Raw genomic sequence first — 25,002 nt, forward strand, 5'->3', positions numbered from 1 at the left:
TTATGTGCTTCGCTAGCTGAACCTTTGCCAAGGCATGCAATATAATTCTAGCGCAGATAACTATTCCGAGAAGTTTCTGATTGGGAATATAGCCGAAGTTGAGATCGTCTATGAATTCAAGGAGAGTTGCTTCATGTTAGTTCATGGCACCTACTTGTTCTCAGTCACCTGACATGGGTCTCTTTTGAATTGAAAACAAGAGAAATCAAGTTAATGACCCATACACATCAATATTATAAAATGTATGTGCCTTGTATTAAACGGCACACTGTATGCGTGCATACAGATCTTATCTACGATCCGTTTATATATGGTTTAATGTGTTTCAATGCCGTTTCTCTGTATAACCTTGTCTTCGTGACGAGTCCGCCTACTTTACTGGCAACACTCTGACAAATCCTGTGCCTTGTTTTGGAATTTATAACACGTGAATAACTCAAGATATAATGGATGAAAAGTGGAATGCAACTTTTTGCATGAATTAACGAAATGTAACGATTCTTCAATTGTATTGCTTTGCTAACTTTTTCAATGATATACAGGAGATTAAGAATCTAATTTTTTTTCGGCCCTTAGCATCTAGACCCAAGTGATTAATTCTTCCTTTGGAGTAAGTAGGATCTTGATGGTTCCTTCTTTGTCATTGATCAATCTCATGAATGCGTCTTCCATTCCATTCTCTAGTGAAACTTTTCCCGTGATCATGAAAGCCGCTTTTTTGAAATCTGTTTTACCTTCGGTGAAGGAATCAACGACGTCCTCAAAATCCTCCAATGTGTAACACATTGACCCTGTATATTTTTTTTCCTGTGATGTTAAATCCATTGGATAATGCTTCACAGAGCTGTCACCCCACACAGCAACATTGATGGCAGTTCCTCTGAAAGTTAGACATTTGATTGATGATTCGAAAGTGACAGAAATACCCGAACAATCAAATGTGAAATCGTATCCTTCACCATTTGGAGATAATGAACATAAGTTTTTGATGTTTTCCTCATTGGTCTTGAAATCCATAGGGTTGGAAACAATAGCACCCATTTTTTCAGCTAGATCACGTCTAATTTTGGCAGGCTCCGAAACCACGATATCAGTGCACCCAAAGTGTTGCAAAGCCATTATAATGCCCAACCCAATCGGACCACCACCGAGAATCAATGCAGATTGACCTTCTTTCACAGCTCCCAATTTCACAGCATGCCAGCAAACTGCTAAAGGCTGAATCAATGCTGCCACATCAAGTGGGATCCATGATGGTACTTTGAAACAATGTTTCTCACCGATAACAACTTTTTCAGCAAATCCACCTGATTGTACACCACATCCGCATAACCCTAAATGCACACAAACATTGTGCATACCCCTTTTACAAGCTTTGCACGTTTCACCCTTAGTATTATACCTTTCTCTGTCCTGACATGTACCTGTAGGCTCCACAACAACATGGTCACCTGGTTGGAATTTAGTCACACTAGAGCCGACTTGTGAAACCACGCCTGCCATCTCGTGGCCCATGGCTTGAGGCAATCCCCTACCACTAATTTCATGTGTTTCACCATCTTTTGGGAAGAAGTTTGGTCCGTCGAGGAGTTCATGTAGATCAGTACCACAGATACCACACCACACTATATCGATCAAAACATCATCCGGTTTTTCAATTACTGGTTCAGGTAGATCAGTGGTGAAACGGATATCTCTGGTTCCAAAATACGCTAAAGCACGCATGTTTTTGTGTTATTACTCTTCCTTTGTCTATTTCAAAAATCAATTTCCAGGAAACCGGTTATTCAACGAAGTACAATGGAAAGCTTGACTCTTGCTAAATGGAATTGATAGCTTTTTTGTTCACACAGAAACGTTCTAAAGACAGTAAAGGTATGATTCTTCTGTAATTGAAAGTAATAGGGCCTGAGATATCTCTTTTTGTAATAGCAAATGAGGGACTAAATACATGATATTTCAACGTTCATTATCTCGACTCCATGAAAAAAAAAAAAATGAGCGTCATAAAACTGCGGGTTCTTGTCGGTAATTTTTCTTAAAATCGTCAACCTGTGTTCTCTGTTAATTGTCTATGGTTACTTGCTGCTACATGAGATAAACAAAGTACAAATAACAAGGCTACAGCAAAATGAGTTTGGCATTAAAAAAACAACAAATATTCTCATTACCGAAACCAAAAACAAAAACAAAATGTAATATCCTAACAAAAATGCTAGTGGTAAACGGATAAGAATTCTCTGAAAAACACAGCGTAAATCCGTCACTAAACCCGGACCTATGCGGCAACCTGAAGACAAGAATTTTCTATATACATACATATGATGACATAATTCTTCGAAAATATTAATAGATGCAAAGGGGCGACCAGTCCTGAATGGCAAAATAGGAGCTTGATTGAAAAAAAAACACAAATACACAACACAAAAAAAACTCAGAGTGTTCATGCATGTGAACTGGGCCAGCTGTAACAGTAGCTAATTCTCCTATCCACTAAATTGATAATTGGCTTCTTATTCTCGAGCCTGTGCTCGATGCTTGAAAGCAGTTGTTGCACTGAGGATAAGTTTTCCTAGAAAACGATGTAGTCATGTAGGAGAGGAGAAAAGGGGATGAGGAGCTGAAAAGCAGCCATCAAGTAACAACCGGTACGGGCACGTCTACGCTGGAATTGCACGAGAACATTCGAAGAAATATACCAGCCACCCGCGCATGTCGGGAAAGAAACAAATGTCATTCATATTACCTTCTTTTGAATTTGGATATTTCTTAGTTCCACTGAGCATATACGCAAGGGGGAAATAGGGAAGAGAAAAAAATTACTTGTCAGAACGAATGGGCGCTGAAATTCTATTTCGTTATTTATCAACTACGGCATTTTCTGGTAGCTCCTTGTTTGCATGAGGGAAAATTAGAAAGAAATGAGGAAATTCTATGCCTTGATCCCAACCAAAAGTTACCAAAGAAGCTCAATGTAATATACAGATAACACCGTAGCTTGTCGACACTTTAAGCAGTGCTATATAAACATTACTTCCAATTCAGTAATTCTTGAGAATTTCTTTACATGAGCATTTCGGTGTTTTCATCAGGAAAATTGACTTTGAAGTAAAGTCAACGATGTGGGTACGGTATGTTTTCGTCTTTGAAGGATATACAGGTTACTTAGGAATAGACAATGGTATTCTCAAGCGTGTTTCTTTTTTAGTTACATATCTACCTGAGATAACCGTTCTCTGTCGAAGAGGTGATTAATGTTATTTTTGTGGGTCGAAATATCAGTGCCGTTGGCACCAGTCACAGTGTCGGAATGATTCCAAACATCGTGCAGAAACCTTGTCATCTTCACGCCGACGTAACTATGAGCAGTTTCTGCCATTTTGTTAATCAATTGCAAGATATAATCTTGATCTTCAGGATCCGTGCAGAATGAACCGGACACTAACATGGTCCAGGAAAGAATTCCCCATATCTGATGTCCCTCTGGTATTTCTTTGAAATGTTGTATAATTTCTTTAACGCATTCTTTTACGGGGGACGAATGTGCGTCGAAATTATCAAAGTCGATCATCTTGGAAGCAAATAGATAACAGGACTTAGCGGTTAGTAATCCCACCATTGAATTGATGCGGAAATTGAACCATTCAATCTCCTTCATCGGCTGTTCGGGCATAGGATGCTTGTATTTTATGCATATATTTCGTAGTTGGACAACTTTCAATAACCATGTAGTTGTAAGCGGCATTGAGAGACGTGCAATATAAGATAATTTAGCAATTATTTCGAATATGTCTAGACATGATCCTAGTACCGGATTCTTCATCCATTCCAAAACATTCTCGCAATTGTACACTGGGCAACTCAATGCCTTGTTCAATTCTTTGAAAATAACAAAAGGTGAAGGCAATTTGGATATGTCTTTTGCACATAGTACCGAAATAGAATAATGGTAAATGAAACTCTCAACAAACATCCGTTCATGCGGATTTATTACACGGTTATCGAAGTACCGATGTGATATTACCTTATATGAGTCTGAGAGGAACTTTACTGAGTCATCAACTGTTCCGAAAAATGCGTTCTTCACCCGGATACATAGCAACTGCGTTGATCCAAATATCCAATCTTCATTGTAATATTGAGGATTGGCCGACATATAGTCTCGTAACAAATTCACTGATGATACAAAATAATCATCACTGAACCTTTGAAAACGGTCAAAATCTTTCCATGCAAGGAATGTAGCACCGCAACATAGAAACACTTGTCTCATGATAGGATTGAAACTTACAAATGGGACAAAAGTAGCACCAACAGTTAATTCTGGTGAAGTATATTGTGTGCCTAATTTTGGAATGAATCCGGTCAAACATGTGTAAAATATGAAGGACTCTAAATCAACTCCTTGGAAAAATGTGTCATCCAAGATCTCATTCCTATGGTATCGCTGTAAGATATCAATATAACGTTTTTCTTCTTCTTCTGTTGGCGTTTCCAACTCATAGGGTGGGATTGTTAATCCATCTGGAATATCAACAAAGGGAAATTCCTTAAGCTCTAGATCTAATGGCGCAATGCTGTTCCAACATTCGTCTTTCAGCAAATTCTTTTCATGATATTTAATGTATCTTGATGTTGAGTCTTTGGGTAATGGTGGCAGTTCTCTTGGAAACTTAGTAATCTTCTGCAGCTTTTTACCGTCATATAAATATAACTCATCGGATCTTCGTTTCACATAGACCTCCATTCGAAGATCAGATGTCCTCGTGTATTTAATTCTATGTTTCAACTTGAGATGAGTGATATTGAACTTGGTATCTTCGCTTTCCACCTGAGAAATCTTCTTGCCGACTTTACCATCTTTTGTGTTGCTACTGTTTGGCCATATACACTCTAGAAAGTTTCTCTTGCAAGCTGTGCAAGTCGGCTTGACCTCGTCGCATTTCTTCTTTCTTCTTCTGCAAATTAAACAGCCTGTCGAACTTCTTTTCTTTATCACCATAGATAGAAGTAAATTGCAAGATTAACTATTCCTTGAAATGCGTGTATATTATTAATGATGCTCCCATTTACCTTCTCTGTTGATGTTCATCTCGCAGCGCACCTTCATATATCCTGAAATTGAAGATGACATGCGAATTGCAAACCAATCTTTCACCCATCTCATTATTACACATATTGCTGCAAGTCAGAAAAAAAAACGTATAAACTACATTTACCAAGGCAATGGGCATGACACAAAAGAAATTAAAAGGTAGCTAGCTATCTACATAATATAGCAGTCTCATGTTTTGTAAATTATGAAAGTCAAAAGAAACATGTTATAGACAAGATGAGGGCAACAAGATTTGCTGGATCGTAGGCTAAGGAGATATTTTAACACTTTTGACAATAGAACTAGTTTTAAAACTGAATGCCATTTATTAATATATAAAGGTAAAACAGAAAAAAAAAGGCGCCTTCAATTTCATATTCTTTAACAGTTGTAGTAGTTTCTATATGAGATCGGTCCTTGTTGTCAGAAACAGGTTGGCCTTACAAATGCAAGCTTAATGCATGGATTTCAAATCCTAAATTTATATAACAATTTAATACATCTTGGACACCATTACATATTTTAGGCAAGGTGATAAGAGCATGTCATTTCAAAATCATTCAATTAAAAGTTTGGGTAAAAGTAACATACGTAGTGACGGGGTTTATCTAAAATCTATATGTGCATGCGTTTGTGCTTGTATTACATTAGAAACGGAATTAAAGTTCATTTTTAAATTTATGCTTTTCTAAGATAAGAACACTCACTTTAGAAAACATCACCTTGGTGCAACATAGCATCAGCAACTCTGATGAAACCAGTCAAGTTAGCACCCTTAACCAAAGATGGCAAAGCTTCAACGTTAGATTCGTTAGAATATTCCTTTGCAGTAGTAACACAGTCATCGAAACAAGTAGTCATGATCTTCTTCAATTCAGCGTCAACTGTTTCTCTGGTCCATGAAACTCTAGCGGAGTTTTGAGCCATTTCCAAACCAGAAACAGCAACACCACCCATGTTAGAAGCCTTACCTGGAGCGTACCAGACGGCAGGAGCACTAGCGGAGGCAGTTTGCAAACGAACACCTTCGAAGACATCGATGGCTTCTTGAGTGGAACCCATATTAGAACCTTCAGCAACGAACTTGACACCATTGGCAACCAAGTGTTCAGCTTCAGCACCAGAAACTTCGTTTTGAGTGGCACATGGCAAAGCAACATCAACCTTACCTACGTGAACCCATGGTCTAGCACCAGCGATGTATTTCACAGAACTTCCAGAGAAGACAGAAGCTTCACCAACGATTTGTTCCAAAGTCTTCCAGGCTGCTCTACCATCTTGGATAGCGTAGATGTGCTCTGCAGTGATACCAGTTTCGGAGATGACAGAACCCTTAGAATCGGACAAAGACAAAACGGTAGCACCCAATTCAATACATTTCAAAGCAGCATATTGGGCAACGTTACCGGAACCGGAGATGACAACACGCTTACCTTCGAAAGATTCCTTACCTTGGGAAGCATACTTGATCATAGCTTCAGTGTAGTAAATCAGACCGTAACCAGTAGCTTCTGGTCTGATCAAAGAACCACCCCAGTTCAAGTCCTTACCGGTCAAAACACCTTCCCAAGAGTTCTTGTAGTGACGGTATGCACCGAACAAATAACCGATTTCACGACCACCAACTTGAATGTCACCAGCTGGGACATCAACGTCTTGACCAATGTGTCTGGACAATTCCTTCATGAAAGCGTAACATACTCTTCTAATTTCGGAATCAGATCTACCCTTTGGATCGAAACATAGACCACCCTTGGCACCACCAAGAGATAAACCAGTCAAAGCGTTCTTGAAGATTTGTTCGAAACCCAAGAACTTCAAAACGGACAAGTTAACGGTTGGATGGAATCTCAAACCACCCTTGTATGGGCCCTTAGCAGAGTTAAATTGAACTCTGAAACCAGTAGCGACTTCTTGTTCACCTTTGTCATTTTCCCAGGTAACTCTGAATTGGATGATTCTTTCTGGAACAGAGACAACTGGCAAAACCTTCTTGTAGACAGGTTTCTTGTCGAACAAAGTAGAGTCTTTCAAACAGTTGTAAACTTCGTTGTAGGCTTGTTGGAATTCTGGTTCATATGGTTCAGCAGACATCTTTAAAAGTTTTGGTATAGTATTAGTTCTTATTACTTTTCACAAATAATCAATCTATGATGAAAGTAATTCGTACTGTATCGTAGCCTAAGGTGAAATGGTAACAGAAGTTTTAATAAAAGCACTGTAATCAAGAAGTAAAAAGACGGGCTGGATTGGAGGCAAGAGATGTAAACCATCGTGTATTTATATAAAAAATGGAACAAGTCAACTAACTACCAGTTCATATGCGTTGGTCGATTAAAACTGTATAACTGCCAGACGTCAAGATAGCCACAAATTACAAAGAGGAGCAGAGATACTGAAGAATTTTTGAATCAATCACCAATCAAATACAGGATGGGACCAATTTTTTCTTTTGCGATATCTGGCAATATTCCTCTTCCTTTTCTTCTTCTTCATCTGAAATAATGCTTCCATCCCATTCAAACAAGAGTTACCGATCGAAGCATCCGTAGAAAACCCACTGGGCAATAGAATAACTCAAAGGTCACTTTCGCACTTTCCGATCGAAAAAGTAATGAAAGAAAGCGTATTGTTGCTCAATAAGCCTTGAGCTCTGTTCAAATACTTTCTTTTCGCTAAGATAAGGAAATTCGTGATAACAAATAGGATTTCGTTTTCAGCTCATATTGGCATTCATATCCGGGTAATTACTGTTTCGAACTTGCCAGTACTATTCCCAGAATAAGAAACTAATCAGAAAATATTGTAGGAAACCCTTCCGTTAAAAGTATCATTCTCATATTAATGCGGTCCTAGAAGTAACCGTGGAATCTATCAATGTGTTACTGAACTAAGGCAGTCTAAGCGTTTCGGAAACACACTCGACCGCTTCTAAATTGTGTCAGCGGACGGCGAAAAACGCTATGGTGGGGGAGGGGACAATCAGTTAGCACATTTCCTCCAATCAAATGGTGGAAATGGCCGCGATTAATAATTGCGTGATACGCTCGAAACTGTCCTTTTGGGTTGGTATTCAGTCTTTATCTTTTCTCATTTACGGTGGGATTTATGAATATCTAGGCGACGCACTAGAAAGAGAAAGAAGTACAGAAAATAAACCTTATCGACCAATCAGATCACAGAACGCTCCTGTTACGGCCCGGTTTTCTTGTTGCCAACTGAATTGCCCGGTCGGCACTTTCCGAATTTCTTACAAGGAGAACGCCGAGTGAAAAAAATGGTAAAAGAGCACAAACGGATCGAACCAAGTAGGGTAAATATACACGTGATACAATACTGACGTTACCCAGCTATTTGTTTTCTGTCGGAAATAAACAATAATTGACGCCGTTGAACGGATTTGTTTCTTTATAATATTACCCTACCTGCACGTGCTACCAAGTCTTATAAAAATTCCGAGATGGTGTTACCCGTACAAATTTCGGGGTGTGTTTTGTGCCAAGATTCTTATAACCAAATTAAGAAATTTTAGGGTGTTGAATTTTTGGATGGTTTATTGATTTTCTTTGAGATGAGTTCGGTGACGGAAATCCTGAATTTATCGCTGAGAAAGTATGTAGTAAAGCTAATTCTTTATACTCTTTCCAGCTTAAATTGATACCGATGATTACGAAACGAAGCCATGTGAAGTAGTCGCCAGCTGTTTCGCATTGTTTCATTCTTCCCTCCGATTCTCTTCTTTTTATTGAATTTCATCTCGTGTTCTGCGTAAGTGAGTTTAATCTCTACTGTGATTCAGATATACTGGAGGGGAAACCACTTTGGAATCAGTCTTATTCCCGCTCTGCTTTCACAAGGCCCTGAATACGGGTGTCAAGTTGTTAATACTGAACGCTATTAGGTTCATTCTGTTATTAGAGTGCATTAATTACAATAGCGGAATACATTTTGCTGCAGACGTGGCTGAAGAATAAACTTCGAATAAGAGTTTACCTTGGTGTCGGATCTACATTTGTGATTAGTCTGAGCTTACGAATCAAGAACTTCTCTCTATTCCTACAGTTGATCAAAAGTATAATTATCAGTAAGGAAATTTGAAGTTGCTCGTTACACTACAGCTGAATCCTACCTTGAGCACAACAATCAACTCCAGCAAAGGTGGATAATAAATTGTTCCCGCTCAGCCTTTCAAAAACCTTTAAGCTGCCAGATCAAAGGACAAATTTCCCTTTTCAATGATGAGCTCTTTCAAAAGTCCTGAAATACCAGATGCTGAGGTCAGACTTATAACGTGTAACCTTCTTGCTGGACAATTCCAATGGGGCTACACTAAATCCGAAAATGATGGGTTCTTTGGTGTTTGCTGTGGAAACTATTTACCATTCGCACAGACAGTAATGCAATGTTTCGTGGATTTATTGCAAGGAGACAAAGTCGCAGCAATAACGGAATATACAACATACTGTAATGCTTATACTGGTACTAATCTTAGTATTGAAAATTCTTTAGAGCAGTTCGCAAATGGTAGTAACCATTTGATATCAAATCCAGGCGCTGGAGCAAACTATGTGCCTATTCTGCTTTCTTCAGACGTTTTGAAGCAGAATTATTATTTTTTCTATTACATTTATCATAATTTCAAACTAGCATTTGACTGTTCCATGATGGTCAACATCAGCATCTGGATAATAATATGCCTACTTGCCATTCAAAAAAGATTAAATTGCCGTTTATTGAGAAAAGTACGATCCAGATTCACTTCAACGATCTCAACAACACATCACACAGAAACAAAAATCTTCAGATGGTATTTGACAATTTTACCCACCATCGGAGAGACCTGGTTCTTGTTGATTTTCCTTATCATCAATGTCCTTGTCAGCACGATTCATTATCCGCTATACGAATCCAATACTGGAGAAGGGAAAATGGTATTTTTGGTGAAGTGCGTTGCCAATAGAACTGGAGGACTTGCATTCGGTCTCCTACCCTTAACGGTATTACTTGCTGGAAGAAACAATATTATCAGTTCATTGACTGGTATGCCGTATTGTACCATGATATTCTATCACAAATGGGCGGCGAGATTAATGACGATATTCGGATTTACTCACGGTATGTTATGGTCTGGATACTGTCTGTGGAAAGAGGCCGAGCTTTTGGCCAACTATTTGAAAACAACTCCGCTATTCAGATGGGGGGTCATAATCACAGATCTTTCAATCATTCTTGTACTTACATCTACGTATATGTGGAAATCGAGAAGATACGAATTGTTCTTGACGTTGCATATCGTATTAGCCGCAGTGTTCTTTTATGGTTGCTACAAACATTGTGAGGAATTGGGATGGTTAGGCTGGATCTACCTCTCGGTTGCTCTATGGGTGATGGATAGAGCAATCCGATTAATCAAACTTCTGAGGTTTGGAGGCATGAAGCTAGCTTATTGTACTGTATTAGATTCGGAACACGAAATATTCCAGGTATCGATACCAAATAGTGGTGCCATGCGGTTCTTCCCCGGATGTTACGCATTTTTGTACGTATGGAACACGAGATTATTCTGGCATGGTCATCCATTCTCTTTAATGAAGAATGGCACTGACATTATCATCATTATCAAGGCGAAAGACGGTATGACAAGAGAACTATACAACAAATTGCCCAAGGATGGGACTATTTATCCAATCCGGGCGGCCCTCGAAGGTCCTTACGGCCACGAGGCTCCTGTAGAAAATTACGACCATGCATTATTCGTTACATCAGGAACGGCTTTGCCAGGACCCATCTCGTACCTGCAAAGAATGCACAATATGAAAGACTTCCACTTTGTGTGGATCATCAGTAACGAGAGGTTCTTGAACTACATGAGGTATGCTCTAGAATCATTGCTGCAGCAAAAGAAGGGGAATTTCGAAATATACATCACGAGACCATTATCAATCGATATATCTTGGGTCCCATCAACTTTGAGCATTCACCATGGAAGGCCACTGTTGGAAGACATCATACACCAAGATCTTTCCAAGTGGAAAAACTCTGTAGTTGTATCCTGCGCAATGCCGTTCGTCGATGATCAAGTAAGAAATTACGTTGCTAAGGAAATGCAGCAGGGAACTGTAGATTTCTATGATGAGCTGCAAGTTTGGTAAACTGAGAGGGTTTTTCCCTAGTTTCTCTTCACATCTATTCATTTTCTGTGGTATATTTAGCAAGCACTATATAGAAAAGGACGGGACAGCTCGGCCAAAAATGGTAAATATTCCCAAAACCTTTAAGAAAGCCCTTGAACTGAAAGTAGTGCGAATAACTAAACGCGTGATTCACTTTAATCGTTAGAGACTCAAATGAAGATGGCAAGAAAAAAAAAACTAGCTCGGAGTGCAAACCATATTCAGTGTCTTCGAGGAATTGATTCCATATCACAAGTAAAAAAAGAAAAAAGAAACCATGCACGTCAAGTGTCCAACTACAAAAAGATAAACCTCTTTGTGGAACCCCCCATAATACGTCCTTATACCCCCAAAACCTAGTTAAGCATATAACCGACCCCAAAAACTTCCGCCAGAAAAAAAGTCATTGTGACTTGTTTCTTTCCACTCCATATACAGGGCTGAAAGAACCACATTTTGAAATAAAGCACAGAAACAATCGTAACCCACAGATCTTAACCTTATTTGGCTAAGCTTTCCTTCCACTGTGATGAGACATCCAAAGACATAAACGAGTGGTTGGCCGTTACTGAACCAGTTTCATTCAACACAGCGAATAGAAGCTCCAAGACAAGATGCTACTCTGGGGAAATCTATGATAGCGCACCACACTGTGATTTCACACACTTGCAAGTTAGCTACTGAAGAGTACGTGTTTGGATCTTTTCTTTCGGTTTCTTGTCCGGCCTTGTGGGATAGAGTTACATATTACTTCTGTTGGTAATTACTGCTACTATTGTTACTGAGATGAGTATTTTATGTTCTGCATGGAGTGTTGCTTCAATAGATGGACTATGTGTAATTCCGACTGGGGCGAGAAAGGTGGTAACGAGAAGTTCATATAAATATAAAGTATCACCGACAAGTACGGATTTGTCTTATTATGTGCTCTCCTTCCAATGATCTAATTCTGTCGCAATATAGGTCAAACTAATTATAAAATATTTCCCTCGCGCTGAGATACCCTTATTTGCAACCAGCTGTTTGTTAAAACCTGATATTATAAACATAAGTATCAGAATAGTATTTATTAGTGTGTCATGACCAGTTTGAAGAGATCTTTGGAACCATTTAACGTATTGGAAGAAACTATTCCAGGCGTTCACCAAGAAGTTAAGAGATTCAAGAATGCTAAAACCGAGGAGCTTTATACTTCCCTGGAGTATGTGCCTCAAACACAAAAAGGTTTAGTAGTTTCTTCGTTCACTGAGGATTTGAAACTGTTGACAGATTTACCAGTACCACAGAAGTTAAAGCCTTATGAGATTTTGATAAAAAACAAATACATTGGACTTAACCATGTGGATTGGAAGAGTAAAAAGTACAGATTTAGCATTTACTCTTTCCCATGGGTCAATGGTAGGGAATCTTCTGGTATCGTGGTTAGAAGAGGTGAAAAAGTAGATGAAGAAAAATTCCCACTTGGTGGTGAGGTATTCATTGCCAGTACAACTTACAGAGATCTCAGAACGTCAACCTTCCAAGAATACACAGTTTTCGATTCACGTCTGGTATGGAGAGTTCCTGAAAGGATAGGGCTTGATTTTGCGTCTGGTATTGGCGTCAGTTTAGTTACTGCTGGCGCAGCTTTGGCTTCAAAGAGGAATGTGAAAGTTCAACCAGAAGAGAAAAAATCCATTGTCATCTGGGGAGGTTCCACTGGAGTTGGTATATTTGTTGTTCAACTTGCCAAAAGCCTTGGATTTACCAAGATTATTACCATCACTTCAAAGAAACACGAGCAATATTTACTTTCTCTCGGTGCAACTCATATCATCCATCGAGAAGAAAAAACGGAAGATATCGTTAATGAGATTAAAAAAATCTGCCCTAACGGGGTCTCCCATGGTGTGGATTTGATTTCGAAGAAGACTGCAGAAACTCTCTCCAGTATCTTATCAGCGGAAAGCAAATTAGTTTGCGCAGCAGGTTGTCCGAACAAAGCCCAAGTGAACGATCCTACAATTAAAGTTGAAGCAATCAACCTAAAATTATTTCATGAAGATTTAGATTACGGCCAAGAGTTCGTCAGATATACAACTGAGTTGTTCGAAAAGAATAGGCTGAAACCATTATCTAATTTGAAGCTTTTCAAAGGCTTAGAAAATTTCTGCCAAGGTATCAGAAATGGCCTCAGAGAACTTGAGGAAAGGGGAGCAAGTGCTGAGAAATACGTCGTAGCTATTTAATTGCAAACAGACACACAGACACACATACACTTTACTTATCCCGATTAAAGAACACACATATTCCATGGGCACTGGTACCCATTAAAGACATTGTATCCAACCATCGCATCTTCTGGCCGTTTTTTTCATTCACTTGTATAATATTTACCAATATATACACATTAGCAATGCAGAACACAGTCACTAACGAATACAGACCAATAACTTTACAACACTTATATTACGGCTGTACAAGTTCAGCCTTATTCGACTGAGTTTACACATTTCAGCCGGTCGTGCTTTACTATTCCTATCGTAAACGGTTCTAATGTTTTTCTCTTCCATGCTGCTTAAAAGTTGAGACGACAGCATAATTTCTTTTCTATTGTGAACTGTTCAATACGGACCGCATAAAACAAGAAAGTAATTGACAGTGTATCTGACAGCGTATCAAGGAAATGCATTATCCCAATATTCAGTTATGCAACTTTAACATCTAAAGCTAGTAGAAGAATGCACTTGCTTCAGTAAAAGTCAATTGATGGCACCGTTTGTATTACTCCGTTGCTCTTGTTAATTGTGTAATCGTGTCGTGCCCTCTACTGTTTTGACAAAATCGGATGTTTCAAGCCTACTTATTCATCCAAGCTGCTTGACACAAAAGACTTGAGGCTAAGAATATCAGAGTGACAGAGTGAATTGATCAGAGGCCAAAAGAAACCGAGACTTCACTATTTACTGTCATGTCTAGCTTCCTTTTTTTTTTTTTTTTTTTTAATGCCTGAGAAACGGAATGGCAGCCGTTGATAGTAATTTACAGATACATTTATAGAGATATACAAAAATTACTGATTAATTTAGAACAGCCATGTGTTTGACACAGTAGATGGCAAAAATTAATTACAAGGCCCCTTGTATAGGCCGAAATACTTGTGAACTTTGCTCGTGCAACGATTTGCTTGTAGAGTATAAATTGTGAAAATTATCAACAAGGCAATCAACTACTCCCTAATTTATAGTGTTAACCCCATACTGTTTTCCATTTAGCTTTCACGAAGGAAGAAAATAGAAGCCAGTAAGATCGGCTAGGGCGTCTGCTACAATTTCACCTTTCTGAGTTAGAGTTCCTTGAAATACCTGTCGGATAGAAGAATCTGTAATTAGTGCGGCGTATTATTTGGCAACAGTTCCTCAGCTTTAAAGTTAATTTGAAGCGAGATTTCATTTTGGTTAGAGTAAACAATTCAGACTCAATATGAAATTTGGTAAGACGTTCCCAAATCATCAAGTTCCAGAATGGTCCCATGAATACGTGAACTATAAATCACTCAAGAAGCTAATCAAAGAAATAGTGGCTGTTCAAGATCAATTATACAAGCAGGAGCATCGTGTCGATGGGAAAGATAGAGAAAATACGTCAGTTTCACCACCGTCGAAACCTATGGATGTCAGTACAAGAACCAAAGATTATCTGAATCATCCGGAAGTCAAAACCTTACTGGCAAAATTTTTCTTTGCGTTAGACGCCGATATTCAGAAGGTTGACTCATTTTATAATCAACAATTTTTGGAATATGATCGTCGGTTGAGGAAGTTGTTATCATCGGCTCAGTTCACTGAATTCAACCGTGCTTTGATGTATGGAGCTGCAAATGGTAACAGTGGCCTAAATCACACTGCTGGGAATGGTAATGGGTGCCTATCTCAGCCCATGCCAACGCGCTATAATCGTCATCAATCATTGACACAAAATGGTCATCCTGGATTCCATGTGAACCCAGATTCAGTAAATCACCTCATGCTATCCTCAAACAAAGCCACTGAAGAAGCAGAAGATTGGAGCGAAGTTTTAGCAATTCTAATTGAACTAAGGTCGCATTTTAGAAATTTGAAGTGGTACGGTGAACTTAACAAACGAGCCTTCAGAAAAATCTTAAAAAAATTGGACAAAAAAGTTGGTACTTCACAACAGGAAACCATCACGCAATCTAGAATTGCACCCCTAGAATTCGCAAATGACACGGAAATCAACAGAGACTTGCACATCATTAATGAGCTATTGAATAAGATTTTTCCTAAGGTTAAATCTTTGCAGGCTGAAACGAATGGTGTGTCCAATACATCGAACGGATCGTCAGACGATAGAAATTCACCCTTGGATATTTTTTCCCAATTGATTGCTCGAGATGATGGAGAGAGTTTAATGAACGAATTGATATCCGTATATAGGTCGGCAGTTTTAATTCCAACTAGGGCATTAGTGGGTTTGTTAAACAAATCCGCTCTTTCCCAATCATTCAAATGCATCGATGAGATATTGTCAATAATCCCTACTTTAGGTGATCCAACAGATATTTCCAGTAGGAATTTTTTCCATCATCATGTTATCGCTCTTGGAAAATCCCACAAACAGATTAAGGAGGAGTCAACTAAATCTCAGGTTGACTTAAACTCTTTGATGACAAAAACATTAGAAATCGAGGCTGCATTACCTCCAGAACCAAACCATCGCTTGGTGGGTGCTTTTGGTCCGGATGGAATCAACTCTAATGATTCCCCTTCTTCCTTACGTTATATCTTGCAAAAGCTTCCGGTGCATCTAAGACCTAGCCTTTTACAAAAAGATAATTACAAGAGAACTCCACTTCATTATTCAGCCCAGTACGGTTTAGTAGAAACCTCCAGAATAATTATTGAATCATTAATCGAATGGGGTGCATGGAACGCAGATATACCAATTGATGATGTGCATGTGTGGGGTGATTCCGAAGGATTAACTCCAATACACCTAGCTGTTATTGGAACTCATCCTTTGACCGTAAGAATTTTAACTAGCCATTTGGGTCCTGACACCAAACTTAACACACCAAGACTACTTCATTTGGCGACAAGATTGAACTCTCCAGATTTGATTGACGCTCTTTTAAGCGTTCCCGGTTTCGACATTAATTACCGTGATCTTGATCATTTGGAAACTGCATTATATTTGGCTTGTAAGCTAAATCTTAGAGAAGCAGCAGAACATCTATTAAATCGTGGAGCTGACATGGAAATTGGAGAGAAATTATTTGGATGGACTCCTATATTTGTTGCAGCAACTGAAGGGTTCACAGACCTTGTAAAGGTCCTCAAAGAGCATGGCGCGAACTACGATGCATTAGACGAGAGTGGGTGGTCTCCAATGGAACATGCTGCTTTACGTGGGCATTTGGAAATAACTGATCTGTTAAGAATTGAGGGTAATGAAGCAATTACCAATCCAAAGATTGTAACTGATTGGAACGTAGGCGGCGCTTCTGAAGATATTAATGATAAGAAAGAAGATTCACCAACAGTCGATTTCTACAAACAGGGAACTACTACAAGCTCCTCAATTGACATAATGACTGATGGAAAACCTGTTACGAATCCTAGGAAAATGTTAACACATTCATTAAGTACCGGGAAAGCTATCTCCTCTAAGGATAGCTCCCAGCAGGAATCCGAAACGGTGAAAAAGTTCGGACACAGCTATTTAAAATCTAATGAATCCATTATTTTAATATGCTTAGGTGGCAACGATACCAGATCGACAAAACCAGCTGTGAAATTAAACAAAGTTCCAGTTAGCAAAGTGTCGTCTACTGAACTAGATACCGCCCTTTCATTAGTCATAAGTTGCCCAGACACACTTTCCGAAGAGAGCTTTGTGCTTGATTTACCTTTCGATTCTAATTCAGACTCAATCAGTTTTAAAGTGCCATACAAACCAGACTCATCACATAAAATCATCTTCGATATTGTGCCAACTTATGGATACACCAGCAGTAGTAGGTCGGTTTCTCCCAATGCAAATACTGAATTGAGCTCTGACAAAGCTGCTCATAACAACCGTGGCCGGGAGCACCAGCAGTATCGTGAGCATTCCAGCTTTCCTGGTTACCCAACCTCGATGAGTCCAATCTCCATGTTACATGCTTATAGCAACCCGCCACACGCTGGTAACAACTTCTTATCTCCCGAAAAGCCAAAGATTTTGGGGAGAGCTGTTGCCTTACTTGATACAGCTTTGACTTCTGTTGGAAGTAAAATGCGTTCCTTATACGAAACTATTACGGTTCCAATTCTAGGCGTTGAAAATCTTGATGTTCTAGGAACAGTTAACTTCGAATTCATGAACGTCACACCCTTTGAGAATCCCCATATGGGCTTAGCTAGAAGCGAAAAGTATTGGAAATCATTGGTTTCCACTCGTGTTATTGGGCATCGTGGTCTTGGTAAGAATTTTAACACCAAGAATTCTCTCCAATTGGGAGAAAACACAGTGGAGTCGTTCATTGCTGCTGCTTCTTTGGGTGCTTCATATGTAGAATTCGACGTTCAACTAACAAAGGATCACGTTCCGGTGGTCTACCATGACTTTCTTGTTGCAGAGTCTGGTGTTGATATTCCTATGCATTCTCTAACTTTAGAGCAGTTTATGGATTTGAACAACGCCGATAAACACCACATTCATCATTCTTCTGGAAAAGTTAGGAGACGTTCATTGGACGATACAGATGCAGCAATTTTGAGGAGATCAAGATTACTGAAAGAAAGAGGCCCTTCACTAAACCATATAGAGAGCGATAAGAAGGATCCAACCAACGGTGCTGCTGGAATATCTAACAAAGAGGATAGTACTTCTTCTGAAATTAATCCTAAGAGTGTACTCGAAGAAAATGACCGTTTTGGTAAAACTGATGAAATCTCAAGGCTCTTTGAAGACAGAATGCGCTTAACTAAAACTTTTAAGAAGAATGCCTTCAAGGGTAATTCCAGAGGTCATTCAATTGCATCTAATTTTGTCACCTTGAAAGAGCTCTTCAAGAAAATACCGGAGAGTGTCGGCTTTAATATTGAATGTAAATATCCCATGCTAGATGAAGCGGAGTCCGAGGACATGGGAACTGTGGTTCTTGAACTTGGACACTGGGTTGATACTGTGTTAAAGGTTGTGTTTGACAATGCTAATGGCAGAGATATCATCTTCTCCTCGTTCAATCCTAACGTTTGCGTAATGTTATCTTTAAAACAACCAAGCATCCCAATTCTCTTTTTAACGGAAGCTGGTACGACTCCGATGGCCGATATTAGAGCAACCTCGTTGCAGAATGCTATTAGATTTGCCAAAAAATGGAATTTATTAGGTATTGTGTCAGCTGCACAACCGATTGTGAAGGCACCAAGATTGGCACAAGTGGTGAAATCTAGTGGCTTAGTTTGTGTCACATATGGTGTTGAAAATAATGATCCAGACAATGCTAGAATCGAGATGGATGCAGGAGTAGATGCCGTGATTGTGGACAGTGTATTAGCAGTCCGTAAGGGACTCACTAAAGAAAATAATGAAAAATTGTAAAATAGCATAAACATATATTCAATAATGAACAACTAAAATTACTTAGTGTTAAAATGATCGTCTTAGTGAATATCTTTGCCAAATCATATTTAATACGACTTTCTTCTTTGTTTCTCTTCGGATGCTTGTTCAGTTTCAATCGAGAGTCCGCCAGAAAATAATCGTATGCATAGATCTACGTTTGAATATACCTTATATTTCACAATATCGGGAAGAACTTACAATGTCCTACAGGAAATCTGGTCTTCCTCTCCTTGCTTAAGAACACATACAATCATATCATAGTGACAGAAATTCTTCTCGCGGATTGAGGATTAGAAGCAGGCTGTTTAGCAACATCATCGACAATGAATTGATTACTGTGAGTTGCATCATGAACCTGACCGGAAGAACCCAATGCGTAGCCATGTTCCCCACTGTTTTTTTCATCCTCTGCAGCCAATTCATCAATTTCATGTAGGCAGTCAGTATCTTGGAAAATATCAGCTGCTTTCACCTTTGTTTCCGGCGTTTCCGCAATCAATTGCAACGTCTTAGTTTTTGCATCATCGTTAATGTGGTGATATTCATCTGGGAATGCTAGAATGTTTACCTGCACACCTTTCAACGTCAAATATCTGTCTAACGTAGCATTGTTTAAATGAATAGGAATGTTAGATACGATCAAGCTATGAGACATGGTTGCAATTGAAAAAGACTTCAGTATCACTTCGTTGTGCCAAGAAAACCTTTTAACTCTGATGGTTTGATCTTCGAATAGATAAACCATAATCAGAATCATGTAAAAAATTAAAGATCACAGAGAGAATAAAGGGGAGCATATAAAAGCGTATAATATATATATATATATATATTCTGAGAGAGACCTAGCAACGACGTAGTTAACTGGAAATTCTGTTTGTGAACGACTGTTCTGCGGTACCTATCTGTACTGCAGTCTTTTAAGAATTGAGCCGAAACAAGAGGACACTATAGACAAAAAGAAAATAGACAAAACGCAGACTCCAATAGAACGTAATCTGGAATTTATCAGATGAAATACCCACCCTAATTCCTTTGTAACAAATGCTCTGATGTAGCTATTTATTACGTTAGTTACCAAGAAATACAACTCCGTGCACACATTCTTCCTTTTTTCTTTTGCACTCCATCCCGTTTCCTTGGGAAACCCACCCTTTAAAAGTGTACCAACTAGCACAAAATCACAGATAACTGATTTCTATCATGACATTTCACCAAAATGCCTGGACATATTGATCAGGAGAAATGGATTTAATTCATCCCCTTCCTTCTTACAAAGAAGTAGCGAAGGAGCTAGAACAAATTAGATAAGCTATTATATGAATATCCAGGCTAGGTAGCAGTTGTTACAAGTGACCCATTAATTGCTCCACCCTTATTTCTTTTGCCTTTACCATTACGACCCGCTATTTTTACTCCTTTTCACGTTCCTTTTCAAACGTGTTTTCTACATACTAGCTGGAGAAGAGCAGTGGGGCAATGAAGGGCCGGGGTCAAGCAGATGTTACTGTTGATGTTTTTGTGGCTAATGGGACTTTACCTGGTCAGAAATAGACCAGAGGGAGGAAGTTAAAATCGATATTTGTTGAAACGGATCATAAACTATGATCGGGTAACTACCAATGTAATAGGCGGTTAAGTATCAAGATGATATGTAAGGATTTCTAGTTGAAACACCATTAACCAATCTGAATTATTATATAAGGAGGCATTAGATCTGGACAAGGACCATCAACACAGTCATGCCAGAACCCCAGGTGCATCAACATACATTACTAGATATATAGCTAATAAACACTATGGATTCATCAGATACAAAAGATCTTGAAATAACAACACGTGACTGGTAATACCAGTATCACCAACAATATTAATGGGTTATTTATCAGTCACGAGACTTTAGAAAGGAGTTCATCAGGAATGGGATACGGGTTTTATGATTAAAGATATTCAATAGATCATTTTAGTTGGGATTATTTATTGCTCATTTCTGAGCTTCATTATATATGTACAATTTTGGGACGGCCTTGAAAGCGGAAGTCTAGCTTTATAGTAGAGTTTCACCAAGAGCACATCTTGCAATGGAACAACCAGTTGTGATAGTATCTACCACGTGACCATCGTGAGAAGCCAGTTCCGGGTTGCATTCTACGACATCAAGGGCTACTAGCCTACCAGTTTCAGCGATTCTCTCTACCAAGAACAGCCCTTCTCTTAAAGTCAACCCACCTCTTACTGGAGTACCAGTGGCTGGTACGTATAATGGATCGATAGCATCGACATCGTAGGAAACCATGATTGGTTCATCACCGTTTGGTGCAACTTTTTCCAAAGCCATTTCGATGACTTTGTTCAAACCATATCTGTCTACGTGATACATGGAGTATGAGGCAATACCGTTATCCTTCAAAATCTTTCTTTCAGCGGCATCGACGTCTCTTAGACCGATGTAGGCGATCTTCTTTGGATCCAAACATTTTGGAACCCATTTTAAGGATGGAGGAGTGTTTTTAGCATCAAGGCCCATCAAGAAGGAGACAGGACAACCGTGAATGTTACCGGATTCAGTAGTAGAACATGTGTTGATATCAGCATGAGCGTCAATCCATAACAAACCAGCATTTGGGTATTTGTCCAAGACGCCAGCCACGGTACCGATAGCGATCGAGTGATCACCACCTAGGGTCACTGCCAATCTGCCTTCGTTGGAAACCTTCTTAACGGATTCGTAGATTAGTTTTGTGGCTTCTCCAACCAAATTTGGTCTTTTCATGATTCCATAAACATCAGTTTCATCATTCTTACCAGATTCGAAATCTCTACCTTTTAGAGGTTCTTCAAGAGTAGTTTCCCAACCTAGAGATTCGATATCTGATCTCAAACCTTGTTTCATTAAGTATTTAGGACCATTTTCAACACCAGATTTTGGTTGACCACCAGAGAATGGAGCTAGAACAATACCAAGCTTCTTTTGTTGGAAGAAATCAAAACGTGGATCGGATGACATTATGTATTTGTGTTGTGCGTGTTATAATAAAATTCTAAAGATCACTCAAGAATACAGTATGTATATCAGTGAATAACCTCTTTTCGACTTGCTGAGTATTATATGAATTGACGCTAATCATTGGACATATGAAAAGCTGTTATAGAAGTCTAACTTCTCTCGAAGGGAAACTCGGTTCTTTATATACTTGACGAAAAACTATAACGATCCCATTCAGCGAAACATGTTCGAGAAAAAATTCGCCCCTGTTAATTCATAATAATCCGTTAAGTGCTTGTGTATACCGATGCTTCTCCTCTTCATCTCTTTACCGTTCTCTTGTTCCTGCACTTAACGACAATAAACTTTCCTTTGACGTATTTTACCGATTTTCCTGATAATAATACATAGTTAAAAAACAAAAAAAAACAACCATATCCTATATAATGAATCGCCAAACAATATGTTGGAGGGGACAATTGCTAAGGGTTTCAGGCTAGATAAACGTTTATGTGTGACATTCCATCACATGTAGAGATAGAAGAAAGAACATGCCTCGAAAATTGCTACTTTGACGGCGATTGGACGGCAGGACGTGAAAAGAGGATGAGTATCAGAAAAAGGAATTGTTCTCATCTCGAGATAAGAATACATGTCAGTCTTGATTTCGCTCTCTTTGGGATCGGTAATTATCGCGCTGCTAAGCTTGACTTGATGATCTATGATATAATAGTTTGTATGCAGCATTTCGTTAAGTGATAAAACTAGCGAAGATCGGGTAACGGAGAAAAACTAATGAACGTCATTTTTTCATAGTTATTGTGAGCGATCATTTTGAAGAGGTATTTCAAGTCACGTGCACGATGCCTATCTATCCAATGTTGGTAATGTCATCCACAATAGAGCGCTGAGTATGTATCGGTGATCAATCTTTTTGCCGCGTACTGGTAGGAGTATTCAAAGTTCAAAATATCGGCTTTTTGACACTAATTCCGAGCATTTGGATTATCCAGTAAACCCTTAAAGGCTTCGAGCCTTCATTTTTTTTGTTCCCACAGCTCAGTTCAATCCGTTGATGACTTCCTTTGGTGTTTAAACTGCATAGTCTCCAAAAATTAAAAAAATAAACCCAAGGAAAAATGTAAAACACAGAAAATCTTAAACAAAACAAATCAAAGCTGATGCAGATAACTGACGAGTCATAGATTATTGCACTATATTAAGAGTATCCTTTACATATGCCAATGCTGCATTAATCAGTCGAAAAATATCCCGGCAATAAATAGAGTCAGCAAATTTGGTTCCTTTTCCTAGTTCAGTGGTGAAAGAAAAGGATATTACTGTCTTCAGTCATTCTGTTGTAATTTCTATAATCATCTTGATCCTGAAGAATCGACTACTTAAGGACGGTGATAGCTCATAAGAAAATCATTGGCTCGTTTACACAATTCAGAATAAGTCGATATGAATGACGATTTTTATAGACCGCCTAATATAGCGGATGTAAGCATCGAAACGGAGGGATTTGAAATCTCAGCACGGAATGATTCAATGATGATACAGAATAATTCACATACACCTACAAAGTTGAATAACTTAGAAGTCACTGTTATTTCCAGTGATGGTGGAAGTAGTGGTACTAATGCCAGTGAAAAGAATGGTACATTATCTCTATCAGCAGGGGAAAGCACAATGGGTGCAACGAGTAGGGCGGACAGAACTGTGCATAATTCCTCTAAACGTAGTGACAGTGTTAAGTTGATCAAAGTTATGAACAAGGTTGATATTTTGAAAGCAGTTTTCGCGACACTAACGGGTAAAGATCGTATAGCGAAAATATTCAAATATGTGATAGATATACTACGAATTTTCATACAGAGGTCAATGTATTACAATAATAAAGATATCGACGTGGATGCTTATCTGAAATTATTTTCAAAAGGCAATCTGCTCACAATCCTAAGGAATCCAAGGCTTTCAGGTAAACTCTTCTTATCTAGCTCTTCGAAATTATTTCTCGAAAAGGGTGCTTTGGTTAGTAGCCAGCTAGGTTTCTATAGGCAAATCATGAGATGTGGGGGTACCCCATTCAGACTTTACCATTGGTACCAAAAGCTCATAAGCACTTTCTATGCGTCCCAAAAGTCATCAACTTTACATTCTAAAGGTCTAGTTTGGTACAAAAATTGGTGGAATGAGGAATCTCTCTCAGAGTTCATCGACTTATATTACGGAATCATGGATGAATTGATGCTATTATACAAACTTAAACTTTGGTCTAATAAATCGATGCATGCCTGGGTTTCTAAACACGAAGCTCTCTCATGGTATTACGACATTATGCTAGGGTTGAAGAAAAATTGGGAGAAACTTCAATCAATCAAACAACAGGAATTTGAATTGAAGATCCAGTATCAGGTACGTCAACGCGCATTGGAACTATCCTCAAAATTAAATGCCACCCCATCTGTTGATTCCAATAAGAATACAGCACTTATAAAACAGACTATCTTCGAGAGTTTCAAGCAGGACAACCTAGATTTAGAACTGGAAGTAGTACAAAAACTCAAGAACTACCAGTATGAGAAACGCATTGTCAAGTTTGATCTGACTAGACTATTCTTTGATTTCCTAGCTGATACTACAGATGTGTTCTCTATCAAAACACCACCTGGTACATATGCCATTTTGTCTCTATGCTCTGGTGTACTTGGATTCTCCAAGCTATGGATACAGGCGAAAGAGCAACCAAATGAATGAGTAACATACCCTTTGAAAATGTGTACCAAAAATTTCTTAGTACATTTCCCTGTATAACTCACAAGTAACACAAAGTATCAATAAGCTACAGACAGGCTATATTTTAGTGACTTTTGCAATGCTGCTTAAAAGAAGTGCTCAAAGACATATAACTTTACATGGGTACCTGATTAAGATCCGATTTGGACGGCTTTGCAAGCGATATTATATAAATTATTCTATGAATTATATAGTGTCAGAAGGTTAGAGAATAATGAATTAACATCAATAATGATTAGGAGATATGAACATAAACCTCTATGATAGAAAGTAGGATAGAATAGAAAGGAAAAAAAAATATTAACTTTAGAACCTGAAGTAAAGAGAAAAATAATGCAAGG

At 38.7% G+C, this 25,002-nt stretch overlaps 9 protein-coding genes across 9 annotated transcripts; 4 read left to right on the plus strand and 5 right to left on the minus strand.

Moving 5' to 3' along the window:
• Positions 1-579: 579 nt before the first annotated feature.
• On the minus strand, positions 580-1,725 carry KLLA0_F00528g (2,3-butanediol dehydrogenase; the record flags this gene model as incomplete). Its single annotated transcript, XM_455103.1, has 1 exon — positions 580-1,725. One exon carries the CDS (start codon positions 1,723-1,725, stop codon positions 580-582), a length of 1,146 nt encoding a protein of 381 aa, XP_455103.1.
• A 1,483-nt stretch (positions 1,726-3,208) lies between these two features.
• On the minus strand, positions 3,209-5,002 carry KLLA0_F00572g (Zn(II)2Cys6 transcription factor; the record flags this gene model as incomplete). The annotated part of the gene is made up of 1 exon (XM_455105.1): positions 3,209-5,002. The coding sequence occupies one exon, from the start codon at positions 5,000-5,002 to the stop codon at positions 3,209-3,211; it is 1,794 nt and encodes a 597-aa protein (XP_455105.1).
• Positions 5,003-5,803: 801 nt separating this feature from the next.
• Positions 5,804-7,189, minus strand: GDH3 (glutamate dehydrogenase (NADP(+)) GDH3; the record flags this gene model as incomplete). Its single annotated transcript, XM_455106.1, has 1 exon — positions 5,804-7,189. One exon carries the CDS (start codon positions 7,187-7,189, stop codon positions 5,804-5,806), a length of 1,386 nt encoding a protein of 461 aa, XP_455106.1.
• Positions 7,190-9,330: 2,141 nt separating this feature from the next.
• On the plus strand, positions 9,331-11,247 carry FRE3 (ferric-chelate reductase; the record flags this gene model as incomplete). The annotated part of the gene is made up of 1 exon (XM_455107.1): positions 9,331-11,247. The coding sequence occupies one exon, from the start codon at positions 9,331-9,333 to the stop codon at positions 11,245-11,247; it is 1,917 nt and encodes a 638-aa protein (XP_455107.1).
• Positions 11,248-12,347: 1,100 nt separating this feature from the next.
• KLLA0_F00638g (zinc-binding alcohol dehydrogenase family protein) lies at positions 12,348-13,496 on the plus strand (the record flags this gene model as incomplete). Its single annotated transcript, XM_455108.1, has 1 exon — positions 12,348-13,496. The coding sequence occupies one exon, from the start codon at positions 12,348-12,350 to the stop codon at positions 13,494-13,496; it is 1,149 nt and encodes a 382-aa protein (XP_455108.1).
• Positions 13,497-14,730: 1,234 nt separating this feature from the next.
• GDE1 (glycerophosphocholine phosphodiesterase) lies at positions 14,731-18,855 on the plus strand (the record flags this gene model as incomplete). The annotated part of the gene is made up of 1 exon (XM_455109.1): positions 14,731-18,855. One exon carries the CDS (start codon positions 14,731-14,733, stop codon positions 18,853-18,855), a length of 4,125 nt encoding a protein of 1,374 aa, XP_455109.1.
• Positions 18,856-19,129: 274 nt separating this feature from the next.
• On the minus strand, positions 19,130-19,636 carry KLLA0_F00682g (uncharacterized protein; the record flags this gene model as incomplete). The annotated part of the gene is made up of 1 exon (XM_455110.1): positions 19,130-19,636. One exon carries the CDS (start codon positions 19,634-19,636, stop codon positions 19,130-19,132), a length of 507 nt encoding a protein of 168 aa, XP_455110.1.
• A 1,287-nt stretch (positions 19,637-20,923) lies between these two features.
• CAR1 (arginase) lies at positions 20,924-21,883 on the minus strand (the record flags this gene model as incomplete). Its single annotated transcript, XM_455111.1, has 1 exon — positions 20,924-21,883. The coding sequence occupies one exon, from the start codon at positions 21,881-21,883 to the stop codon at positions 20,924-20,926; it is 960 nt and encodes a 319-aa protein (XP_455111.1).
• Positions 21,884-23,326: 1,443 nt separating this feature from the next.
• On the plus strand, positions 23,327-24,622 carry PEX25 (Pex25p; the record flags this gene model as incomplete). The annotated part of the gene is made up of 1 exon (XM_455112.1): positions 23,327-24,622. One exon carries the CDS (start codon positions 23,327-23,329, stop codon positions 24,620-24,622), a length of 1,296 nt encoding a protein of 431 aa, XP_455112.1.
• Positions 24,623-25,002: the final 380 nt, after the last annotated feature.

The sequence above is a fragment of the Kluyveromyces lactis genome, assembly GCF_000002515.2.
Source record: "Kluyveromyces lactis strain NRRL Y-1140 chromosome F complete sequence".
In the NCBI taxonomy this organism is placed as follows: Eukaryota; Fungi; Ascomycota; class Saccharomycetes; order Saccharomycetales; family Saccharomycetaceae; genus Kluyveromyces; species Kluyveromyces lactis.